Raw genomic sequence first — 12,852 nt, forward strand, 5'->3', positions numbered from 1 at the left:
AAGCAGAAGCATGATGAATCAATGCGAGGACTATTTAGACTTCCTTAAGCCGACACAAACATTTATTCTTGGCGATATAGCATGTAACCTTTCAGAAAGGTATCATTGTTATGCTTACAAGGCTCTCATTCTTCTACATTTCTAAGCTACTGTCTTTTTGATAAAATGCTTCCCAAACCAAATCTAAGGGAATATGTAAGGCCCAAAATAATTCATCTTTTGACTTGTCAGTGCAATAAAATCACAGAATTATGCCAACAAAACATAACTGTCATTAACTAATAAAACTAGTAATTAAATCTTTGACTATATTTCTTTATTTTAAGTGCCAACAGTCCTTACTGAGGGGATCTTTATATATCTGGCTGATTTCAAAATCTGAAACAGAAAGGCTTTGTAGCCTCGGGGAGCCACGGTTTGGACAAAATTCAGCAGTTCATGCAGCTACTCTCAGACTGCCGCTGTCTTGTGTAGTCACTTTGTGCCCCACTGAAAGAAGTAGCAGGGCTACTAGAAATGTGGAAGACAAACTGTGCGACATCAGCCAAGTGAATCCTCCCTCTCCTCCTCCCTCTCCTCCCGAGTGGGATAAAAGCATCCCACGACTGCTGACAAATATTCCCCCCTGTGTTTTTTTTGGGGGGTTTTTTGCACTGATTTTAGGAAATTCAAGTGAAAAAGGCAGAGAGAAAAGGAAAGACAGAAAGAGAAGTGAGGAAATAGAGGCCAGCTTTGTCTTTTTTTTTTTTCAAACTAAACATAAAAAAAGTGAGCTGAGGAGAAACCCAGCGATCATTATGTAGCTGTGTGCAGATGCATTCAATTAGTTGTGGTTGGAAAAGCCTTGGCTCAGAACAGCGCTTTCAATAAGACTGGGTAGGGGAGAGCACTCTCCCTCTCTCGTCCGACAACACCGCAACAGTTCTAACCTCGCACATACGCACACCCCCACACACAGAGAGACACACACATCTATCCCAGGACATCCTGTAGCCAGTCCTGAGGCAACCACCCGACGCCAACGCTACATATTTAGCACGTGTACGGTAAATGAGGTAAATGAGTGTGCTGACTACGTGTGGTATGCGTGTGAGAGCTTCTAAAGTACGTGTAAAGGAAACAAAAACACATTTCACTCTCAAAAGCATCCATGTGTACCATCCAGCTTCTAATGGCAATGACCCTTCACCTTTCTTAAGGTCTCTTTTTCCTCAAGTGTGGAATTTAAATTCAAGCACACTCACTCAAAATGATAGTTTAAAATGGGCATAATTTAAGCTGTTAATTTAAGCTTCTCAATTCCAAAGTGAAAATATTATGCTTGCATATCAAAGGTTCAATTGTGGTTTGAACAAACAAACAAACAAACAAATAAAAGAAAGCATTGCTAATTTTTTATGCCAGCATCCACGGCTATGGTTGACCTCAACTTATCTGTTGTTTAATCTGAACTTCTGAAGTGCTCTAATCTAAAGGGATCATTTACTGCTCCCTAGAAGTCAGTAGCAGTGTGTTTCTGGATTTTGTAGAGAGCAGGGATTTGATAAAATGGGTGGAGACGTGGGAAGGGGTGAAAGGATAAGATGAACAGGTGAGCTGAGTGCTGAAGGGGGTGAAACCTCACCTGTTGCTGGTGCAGGAAGGTGGGATCTCTAGGGTTTAGGCTCACAAAACGATTAGCTGTTGGCGTGCCAGGCGATGAGTAGCCTGGGTAGCATAGCATCACAAAAAAACAAAACAAAAACAGGAATAAGTGTCTGGATTCAAATTTGGATGTCGGGAATTTACATGGAATTGACTGCTGTAACCATAGTAACATTGTTAAATTCCACTGATACTCTAAACTATAAACATATAGTGAAAACTGCCTGCAGGGGTTCCGCAAGATTCAATGCTGGGACCACTCTGATTCTTTTTATCGTTTGCTTCTAATGTCAGACACAGCCTAAAATCTTTTTGTCCCCCACTAGTGGTTTATGGTCTCACCTGGCTGCACTGACAAGCATACTCCCGGCCATACAGTTGGCATGGTTACCAGAATACTGATACTGAGTGATTGAAACAGACAAACTGCTAACTAGCTTTGTGTCACTCTCATGTTCACTTACTCTTCAAGGGTTATTTTATTCTAAGAGAAATAATTAGATCAGTGCTGCCCTTAGAAATGACTTTCCACCTTAAGTGCGATGCAAATTGAAAAGATGCAAATTTAGAGCACAGACTATACACTACATTAAAAAGCACAATCCAGTGTGTTTCTAGCGTGAGCTACTACACTGTGAGGAAGTGCTGTATTTGCTGTACTGTAGGTACTGTGTGTCAGTAGTGGGCAGCAGGTACTGGAGCTCACCTTCTGTTGATGTGGTGATGGGCTTGGTGTCTGGCATGGAAAGCGAGACAGGTCGCACAGCGCCGTGGTGTGGGGAGGGAGCCAAAACTGGGGTGAAGTGGCCTGGGACCTTTCCAACAACCTGACCACTGCTGTTAGGCTGCAGGTGGGGTACAGATGATATTTAAAAAAAAAAAAACACAACAACAACACAATTATGCACTTTATTTTTTTTAAGACCTGAAATATGTGTCACAGCAAACACGAGCTGCATGTTCTTGTAAAAACACCACCTAAAATCTTTCACTTCTCTTTTATTTGAAACATAATTCAGTAGGAGTAATAGAAACCAGGATCATACTGAAATAATGCATCTGAATTAACACAAAAAGCAAAGAAAATCTGTTTTCCCCCCTAAACATCCACATGTAAGAACCGCATTTGCTTTGCCCGCCACCAAAAACGTGTCACCTTATAAAACGACAGACTGTGTCCAGTGACTTGAGTTTACAAGCGCTTGCTCCCTTGTTAATCTGCAGAGGGGTAGATCTCAATAAACCAAGACAAGCATGCAACAAACTGAACACTAAAGAGGCTGAACATCCTATCACGGCGTCATTTCCCTCCTTTTCGGGGGAGGGGGGGACGGGACATAACCGCCTCTGTTTGCCCTGAGAAACTTACACTTAACAACAAAAGATTGCTGGACCACTGACTCTCACACTTAATGCTCCGCCTGAAGAAAGGATTTTAGTACTTTCAGCCGCTGTCCTGTCACAGTTATTACCAAAACTCTGGGGGGCATGAGCAACAATAGATCTTCAGTCAATGACAATGTAATTCCTACATGATTCTAAACAATGATTTTAATGGCGCTCATAAATGGAATTTAGGGGGACCCGGGCATGAAAAGACGGAGAGAGAGCTGTGGAGTGACCTGTTACAATGGCGTGAATGTGCCAGTATAGAAAGAAAAGCAGTGGGACTATATATATGGAGAAGGAAATAAAGGAAGCTAGTGGGAGCTACTCTTTCAGACGGCTGGAGACTGTCTGGGGCGTTCATTTCGGGGCCGCCCCAAGTTCAAAACTCAAACAGGCCTTTTTGGAAAAGAATTGTGTCCGCAGGGTTCCCTTCCATGTGAATAGAATGTTTAATTAGAGTGTAATATAATCTGCGTTAAAGCAAGCATAAAAACATTCTGGCACTCGTCCATGGGATTATAAGCGCTGTGTTATTTGCTGTGCCCCCCCAACCTTCGCTACCCCCCTCACCTCAGTCTTCTTGCGCTCTCTCTTCCCTACCGGAGCCCACCTCGCTAGCCAAGTCACCCCCCCCAACTTTCCAGCACCCCAGCAGAGGGCCAGTTAATTCTGCACAAGAGCCGGGCCCCGGCAACGGCAAATATTTACAACCTTTATCATTCCCCGCGGTTTTTCTCTGGAGTAACCCTCTCTCCTCCCCACCTCCCCACACTTCCAGCCCGCTCCCTGCTCTGGAGATGGAGCCGTCTACGAGGCCTTTGTTTACAGTTAGAACAGCGGGGATATAAAACTCACATAAATATCACACGGCTCTCTCATCTATAGAGACGCCTGCTAGCTCTCTCCAACACACTGGCCGCAGTGTGTACCCTGAATGTAGAAAAGCCCAGAGCTATTTGATTTACTGCCACGTCTCCGTGCAGTATTGTTTGTCATGTGTGACTGCAATTGCAATAGTTTGTCCAGTATATCAAGCAGAATATATATATGCTTTTTCTGTCACATGAAGTGGCAACAAAAAAAAATCAGTACTTTCTCCTCTGATATCATGTGATTTACACTAAATTCATTAATTTAAAGTGTAGTTTTGCCTTTTTTCCAATATTCTATCCCCTCAAAAAGTGGGAGGGAGGCAGGAGTCCATCAAATTTAGTCATCCTAAGTGTATAAAAAGTGCAGTTTGAGGTTTGTAATATAAAGATATTTAGAGCAGGAAAAAATAATCTTCCCTGATGCAAAAAGCACTAATGAGGCAGTAATGCTGAAATACAGACAAACAAATGCTGTAATTCATACATTCGTTCTCATCTTTAATCTGTCGGATGGAAATGGAGCCCAATAATATAACAAAGAACGACTAGAGGCCGTGAAAGTTGTGCCAAACAACCCTACGACTTCTGGCTGAAGATCTGGCTTACAGCCTTTTGAAAACACGGGGGAAAAACGAAAAGACAAAAAAAGTCTGACCTGGCTGCTCTGCGGGCTGGACGGGTCATATGACGGCACGTAGCTCTTGAGGGAATCAGCAGGGTTGAGATGAGGCGGGTAGCGGATGGTGGGGTGCGAGAAGTAGGACGACGCCGTCGGGGGCAAGATAGCCGAGGCCGAGAACTGCAGCGGCGAGTGTGGAGGGGGGCTCCTCGCCGATATAACTGCAAGACACGCAGACAAAGGAGCGGAGAGAGTATGAGCCTTTGACTGTGTTTAGGCAGGGAATGAAGTCAAACGTTAAAGAAGAGAGTCAGCATTTGGAACTCACCACTGTGTCCTACACTTGTTAGGCCTGGGTGATGAGGCTGAGGGAAAGTGCTGAGTCGTGGTGAGGAGTCCTGCGGAGAGGTCGGGCTGAACAGCGGCTTCTCTGGCTTCTTCATCGTAGGAGAGGACATGTCTGCTGGTAGGGAAGGGCACACGAACACGTGAATGAATCTGCACTCAGAAAACGTTAGCGAGCCTTTTTGATTATTGCTCAAAAGTTCGAAAGTTGAGCTTCTTTCAGGTTACAGTCATGGGACTCAAGTAAAAAAAAGTTTCTCCCAACTTCCCTGACATGAAATGACTTCCCTAATGGAAAAAAAATGAACTTTTAAATATTTTCTTTTGCAGATTTTTAAATTTTTTTTGTTGAAAATTAATCAAAGATTTCCCCGTAGCTTGTACTAATTCTTCCATTTCTCATGAATGAAAGGAGCTGAGTGCCAAAAATGAATTACAGTTGAAATTAAGCAGAATTTGATCTGCTTGAGATTAGTGCGATCAGGAGACCGTTTCTTTTCCCCCCCCCCTCCCTTTCGCCAGCAAATGTAACTCACAGATGAAAAATGGACTCTGCAAATTGCAGACATCCCCAAGGGTCAAAATCACATATAATCTCTGGAATCATTATAAACCACCGGACATCCGCTAGAAATAAAAAATGTGTCTTCTGTCATGTCTGAGAAGACAATTAAATCCAGTGAAGTGACACGCAGTCGGAAAGCAGCTGGTCGCTCAAATAGGATTTAAGGAATCTCAAGACCCTCACGTAATCTTAAATAGAATATTACAGTGTTACATCTGCTTTGTTTGGCCTCACACACTGTTTGACAAGCCACCGTAATTCCCCATGAATAATCCTGGAGGCTCAGCACAAGACACGGAATTTGTTTAGGCAATTCGTGTAGTTCTATGAAGTCAAAGTAGGTGCACAAACTCAACTTACGAGTCGCTCATTATTGCTGCTCTACACTTTCGTGAGCAATGTTCTGCTGTCACGGCTGCGCAGTTTTCAATTTTCCATGGTAAGACGCAGTGTCTGAAGGGAACGTGATAACAAATAGATCCGAAAGGCAGTGGCTTATGTCTGCTTGTGCTTCTTCTATGAACATTCATCAAGTGCTTTTCTGGTCTGTCACAGATTCTTGCGGTGTATAACTTTCACATCATTCATCTCTTCCCCCCCATCCTCCAAAAAAAAGAAAGAAAGAAAGAAGCTGTGTAAACCCCATTTGTTCAGACGTTTCTGTAGCGTTAACCGTCCTTCCCTCCCTTTTCCTAACAACAGGGAAGGATCCACCCAAGTGACGGGAAAAATCGCTCATCACCAGAGGAGAGAGCGACAAAGGTGGCTGGAATTCAGGGGGATTTCCCAGTCTGAGGTTGCAAGAGGATACAGGCTTAAGTGCTTTCATTTTGTGTCAGAGGAAGAAATACCTTGGAGAAGATTTATATCGCTACCTAATGTTTCCAGTAAAAAAAAGAAAAAAAAAGGGAAATATTTTCTCTAGAAGAAGTATTCAGCGTCTCCTCTCTTCTGCTAATTAACTGCTTCAGAGACTGTCCCAAGAAATTAAACTGGACAATTAATTAACAGACGTTAAACACTTTAAATAGTTTAAATAAAAAGGTCCAAAGTGTCCTTGCAGTTAGAGCGGATTGGCCGTCCTTTGGAAACAATATATTTTGTATTAAAGGGGGTAAATATGACACCGTAATGCAAAAAAAGGAGACAAATGTGAAAATGTACAGTACTTTAACCAGAGCACAACACAAGAAAGAAACTATTTCTTCCACTACATGGTGAGGTTTTGTCAAACGGCAACCATGTGGACAAAATAATTGCTTGGCACTTAGTATGACTCATATGGGTTTAATATCACCCCACTTCTCATTTATTCTCTCTTGACAGAGTAATGGCTGTCTTTGGAGAGTTTCCTACCCACTGCTTTCCCTTTCTCCTCACCCCAAGTGTCTAAGTTTACACAGAGCCATACTCTCAGGCCTTGTGCACAGGGACACGCTGAAATTTCATGCAGCCACATTGGGCTGTGGCTGAATCCCACCAGTGCTGCGCCTCCTGTGTATCATGTGGTGTTTTTCCCCACTCAGCCTTCCTACTTATTATATTAAAATAGTTGAGCAAACCAAAAGAGAAGTGTTCAAAGTTCAGACCGAAGCTAGAAGCCGCAACAGGGGGGAAGAGATGTGCTTTACTTTCAATGATACCGTTCATCACGTTCAAACAAAATGTTTACTACTGCCTCACTTGGTTAAATCCAGATGAAGTGTGGGCATCGGAGTGTTGAAGGAAGTCAGCAGAGAGTGAGAATGATCTGGAAACGTGGGAAAGCGAGGCCTTAATTAAAAGGGCGACGGGCTCTGCTCTGCACCGGGAGACGGCGAAATAAGACGTGCAAGCGGCCCTGTGAAGATCTCACTCTCTCTCGGACGGAAACACACATCTTTATCTACTTCCTTATAATGTGAGCCCCATGCATTCGCTTATTACGAGTTCTTTCCCTTCTGTGCATTGAACTCGATCATCAAAAGTCCACCGATTGGCTTTTTGTCCATAACTCACTGCAGATCTAAATCGGATGAGGTTTATGAAAAAGAAAGCGCCGCGTAAACACAAACTTAGAAGGAAATTCCAGGGAGCTGTTGCATACAGATAATAATTCACTTCAAAGCAGTTGAGCCAACACTCTACGCTACTTCCTTTATACAAGCGACAGGTGCGAGAGAACAAAGATTTGTATTCAACCAGCAACTCCAAACAAATGTACGTATTTATAATGACTGTTGATGCCCAAGGCTATATCTGCCATGGTATGTATTTTCAGAGCGGTGAGCAGCATTGATGCACAGTAGGTTATGACAAGGCTGAGAGTTTAAGAGAGTTCAGCTGCTGTTGCAAAACAATGCTAGGTGTTCACTTTGATCAGATCTATTTGCATACAAGGACACAAGATCTTCTCATCCCTCTGCAAATTATCTCCACATGCTCTTGTGCAACCGTGAGCCGAGCACTCTGTATGTTTGTGCAACCATGTAAATTAGAAGGAGAACGATACTGGGAAAGACTCACCTCCGTCTCTGTCGCGCCAGTTTGCCTGACTGTTTGGCGGGCTGGGTGACGAGTAGAAGTCGGGTCCCGTCGGGCTGGTGTCCATGTTCTCCTCCATGTTGACGGTTTTGGGCCTTTTGCTGCACACATGGAGAAGTTTACGGTTTGATGCAGACAGTAGTTTGGGGGACCGCAACTTTCGAGAACGCAAGATGGTGTCAATACTGATTTAGGGGCAGTTGGAGAAGATGTTTGACAAAGATTAACTGGCATTATGTACAAGCTTAGTTAAAAGGAAGAGTCCAATATTTTGGGAAACACCCTTGTTTGCTCTGTTGCCAATAGTTAGATGGGAAGACTGATGTCACTCTCCTGTTAGTGTGCTAACTCTAAAGCTAAGGGCTGGAGATGTTTAGCTTAGCTTAGCATAAAGATGGAAAGCAGAGGGATGCAGCTTTATACTGACTAAACAAATGTAGTATAATGCGGTAGGCACATTTGTCATCATCTTTGTTTCATTTGTGGTTCATTTTGGCAAAAATATATACAAAACAGTATCTCGGAAGAAGTCAGTGCACTTCCCTTAAATTTAATAAGATATTTTTGTGTTTAAAATGATCAGATAAGAAAGCAAAGTCACTCTGACGCTGCAGCAGCACTTTTATCTCCAAATAGCTCTTATCCTGAAACTATCTGTTGCCGTAACTTCCACTGACCTGCCAGGAGGGGAGGACAGGGGGCGATGCAGCCCCACGCTGGAGTTCAGGTCATGATAGTAAGGTTGGCTGGGCATGTCCGCCATGGAGAAGTTTACTGTTGCACCGTGGGTAATGGGCACTGCAAAGGACACAGAGAAAAGGAAATCAATGTCATCACCATCTTTCGCACAATTAGATGCACAACGGCTTCATCGGCTTGTGTGTTTAGAACAGGCGAGTTATTTTTATTTGGCTAGATTTCTATTTGGCTTTACAACAAATTAAAGAGTGAAATGTTTTTCTTTTTGCATTAAATGCCTCTTGTGAAAGTTAAAACGATGCCTTCGGCTTGCTTCTAAAGAAACTCGTGGCAAACGTTCACAATCGCCAGCATTTCCTTCACTTCTTTATCATCGGGCGCAAAACTTGGCAGTTTCCTCACATAATGATTTACAGTGGAAAAGGTGTTGTTTTTCTCACTGCGGTCAAGGTGAGGGATATTGTTTCAGTGGGGGCCAGGCCTGTGTTTACAGAACAAAAGAGGTTCACCACCCAGCTTCGCTCTCTCCCGCTCTCTTTTTCCTCTGCCTCTCACTTTATCTCTCTTCAGTGTGTGGCCCGCAAGGCAGCCTGCAGCTCGAGCGGTTGGTTGGTTTGGAGTGGATGAGAGGATGGAGTGTGTGGCGCCGTCTGTTGTGGTCTGAGGTTCACCACTGGCCTATCCCTCCGCCAGCCTCCACCCTGGCAGCCCGCTGTAGCCCTGGCAAAGGCCCCTACCCGCTGCTACCCATACCGAGCTGTCTGTGGAGGAATGCACCCGGCCCGCGGACGCTTAAGATGAGACCATTGTTTTTATTTTGTCTGTTTTTTTTTAATTTTCTCATTCATAGCTTTGAACATTCCCGACGATTTCTCTGTGTGCTGGTTTCTCTTTATGGCTCTTGGCTCAGCACAATATTTGTTGACGATGCCACTTGGCCACCCTGCCAGTCATCTCATTTGATCATCTGGGCTTGGACATTTAGGCGTGAAAACCACCCCAAAACAAAAACATTAAATAGACAATGATTCTGAATCAGCTGCAGGAGAGGATTTACTTTGAGTAAATTCGCTCAACAGTTGCCCGTGCATGCCCACGTTTTCTGTTGACAAAATATTGTTACACTTGCAGTCAAGGCTCCTGTTGCAAATAATGAGCGTCCTCGGCGAAATGCAGGACTGCAAATCAGCCTTGAACTCCGCAGCCCCCCTTTCATGGACTTCAAAGAATGTCTCAACGGCCTGGAGAGTTGGGAGAGAAGCGCGATGACGGACGAGCGGCTGCTTAGATATCTTCCCAGGGAGCGACTGGCTGAGTGAGTGACAATTCCTGTGCGTCCGTCGACCTTTTTAAAATTCCAGCGCGACTTCAGTCGGCTTTAGTGAAACCAGGCTCGGTCACATGAGAGCAAACATGGCAGCTCAGAGGCCATCTGGTCAGGGGGCACATTAAACACTAAACAAAAACACAGAGTCTTTCAAAAGGATATTCAGTGTGCGAGCATGGAAACAAGTAGGTCCTGTCTTTCACAGCACAATGAACGAGACAGCTGAGACAAAGTGGCTCACGCTTCCATCAGAGACGTGCTATGCACTACATAAACTACCAAAAAATTCAGATTTAATCAGCATTTGTTGTTAGCATTGCAGTGAGATTTTTTCCAAATATAAAGACATACTTAAACTATATACAATTATTTTCTCCTACTCTCCTCCTAAGTCCATGCTGACATATTAAAATTGTTTGTTTTGTCTACTCCAAAAACCCAAATAATTTCCTTGAGAAGCTGGAAGTGACATATTTAATTCATAAGTGATCTCCATGAGTCAACAATAAATATTTCCTAATTTATGTAAGTATCCCTGCTTATTCTACACCACACTAACCATCGGATTAAAACTAGCTGGAAGGCGGTGCAAGATACAGACAACACATGGAGGTATGTTTCTTTAAAACGCTCGTTGTTGAGGGTGACTGGGGTCTTTGTGCACCACAGGCGCATTCGCTACAGTTACAGCTCAGAGGCAACACAGGTAAAAGGTGCCTTGACGTGCCCTCAGTTATCATTGGAGTCCTGGAGGGACGACGGTTAACGGCTCTGCGCGGGGCGGACATGTCTATACAGATGATTGCAGGCTCATACAGACAGCTGTGCACTCAAGTGCTCTTTTTCTCGCAAAAGCAGACCAGCCAAACTGGATTATCCACACTACAGCTGTGTGGTGGGTTTCAGTAAATACAGAGATTATGAGGAAAACAGAATTTTAAGTGGCTGTTGAGGGTTAAGGCACTTTTATTTGTTTTGTTTTGTCTTTCTTAAATCTGTTTTTTCTCTTCATATGAAAACACATTAACACACAGAGCCTGCGCACACCCACACGAGTCTTTTCAATCGTCGTACCTTCAGTTCTATTCACTAATTAGACCCTAGTTGCCTGTGAATAGACCGACAGAGTGTCAGCTTTTTGACCTTGATATTAACTTTGTTAAACCTGTTACACTGTCAACATATCTCTAAAGCTCCAGCTTGGCTCCACCCGTGTTTAACATAACCACACGTCTGATCAGTGATAAGAGAAAGACACACACATTAAAAGCAATATAAGAGCTCTATACTCACTTCTGGACACTCGCACTAGTTCTGCAACACTGAAGACTCCTGATTTGATGAAACTGTCTTCCAAATACACTGAAACATAATAAGCAATGATTAATGAAGCTGTGGCTTTCTCATGTAATTATTTCCTTGTAAAATGAACAATAACACGAGATTTATTACGGCTATTAAATTATTTCATTAGACATGGATGGAGCTAAAGAACCTATTTTATTTCTTCTTTTTTATTATGATTTTTTTTCCCCCTTTCAAGTTGTGTTTGCATGCAAATTGATTAGTATCTTCTTTCAGTCAGGAAACTTTTCAAACAAAACAAACTGTCATTTAAAAACCTTTTAAATTTGGAAGATATCATAAGATTATAAAGAATGTATTATACATTAAATTATGGATATAATTTATGGATTATGGATTTAGGAACGGGCAGTTTTTAAAAAATCGAAAAATGGAAAAGGAAAGTGCATGGGTCACGGTCTATTTCCTGAAAGCGTCAATTATTATTATTCGTATTATTGTTGTTATTTTTTCCATCTAGTATTTTAAGCACAAGTGCTGAGTGACTCGCTTTGTTTCTGGCCTGACATGTTTAAACAAATGCCGAGGACAAAACCATTCCTGTGCAGCGCAGCAAAGAGTGACAGGACAGGTGTGTGTGTGTGTGTGTGTGTGTGTGTGTGTGTGTGTGTGTGTGTGTGTGTGTGAGAGAGGCAGAGGACACGCAGGCTGCCGCTGCTGTGAGAACTGAAGACGAGTCCGTGCTGAACAGCAGGTCCTGCCTGTTTGATCAATACAATGGTAGAACTTCACCACTGTAAATATTGACACTGTTACGATATAACAGCATGAAATAGCTGCAGAAAAGCATAATCATAAAAACGATCATTTGCAGAACCTTAGACTGCTCGAGTTTTCTTTTTTAAACGAAGCTGCTCTGAATGAGGTAGAACACGGTTATTTAAGCACAGCCAGATTTTTTTCTTCTTCTGTTTTTTAGAAAACAATTTTCAGACTAAATAAAGTACCCCTAATGTGTGTGTGTGTGTGTGTGTGTTTTCTTCCCCGGTTTACACTATAGTGTGTATGCCCTGCCCAGAACTCATCAGCGCTAATCAGATGCTGTCAGTCATGTAAAATACTCAGACAAGTTACTGACACCCAAATGAAGCTGGCTCTGCTTTGATTTAAAGCCAAAGGCACTCGGGCTGTGCCAGAAAGATAGATGGGCATCTCGATTGGCACCTACTAAGCTTAATGCCTCAAGTGAGCCAATGGCTTTTGCGAGGAACTGTGCCACTGCCGAAGGCCTCCCAGGCCTGAGTCATTGGCTCGCTAGCATGTTTTTCTTGGCACCGGTATCAGCAGAACCTGCTCTTGAGGTAGAAAACTAATTATACTTCTCAAACTATTTTCATTCCAGCACTGTGACGACACAGTGCAGGTCAGTCCAGGGGAACAACGGCACTGTCAAAGAATATTCTCTACAGCTCAGCTCTGCTGGCTCACCTTGACGCACTCAACTACCAGCCAAAGGCGCAATATGCTGTAACATTTTCACTCCAGATCTTTTTGGATTTTTTTG

The 12,852-nt window shown here is 43.2% G+C and overlaps 1 protein-coding gene across 6 annotated transcripts in view; it reads right to left on the minus strand.

Annotated features, from left to right (window-relative positions):
- LOC309703267 (nuclear factor 1 B-type-like) overlaps positions 1-12,852 on the minus strand; it is a 64,497-nt gene that overhangs the window by 12,982 nt on the left and 38,663 nt on the right. For 5 of the 6 annotated variants that reach the window (XM_082528012.1, XM_082528010.1, XM_082528011.1 and 2 more), the window contains 7 exons: positions 11,277-11,345; positions 8,635-8,755; positions 7,940-8,058; positions 4,853-4,987; positions 4,561-4,745; positions 2,351-2,489; positions 1,625-1,707 (listed from right to left, as the gene is read on the minus strand). In XM_082528012.1, the coding sequence (XP_082384138.1) occupies positions 1,625-1,707; positions 2,351-2,489; positions 4,561-4,745; positions 4,853-4,987; positions 7,940-8,058; positions 8,635-8,755; positions 11,277-11,345 (851 nt within the window). The remainder of the gene's footprint in view (positions 1-1,624; positions 1,708-2,350; positions 2,490-4,560; positions 4,746-4,852; positions 4,988-7,939; positions 8,059-8,634; positions 8,756-11,276; positions 11,346-12,852) is intronic. The other variant, XM_082528009.1, reaches the window with a different exon arrangement.

Source organism: Aulonocara stuartgranti (assembly GCF_965226115.1).
Source record: "Aulonocara stuartgranti genome assembly, chromosome: 3".
NCBI classification, from domain to species: Eukaryota; Metazoa; Chordata; class Actinopteri; order Cichliformes; family Cichlidae; genus Aulonocara; species Aulonocara stuartgranti.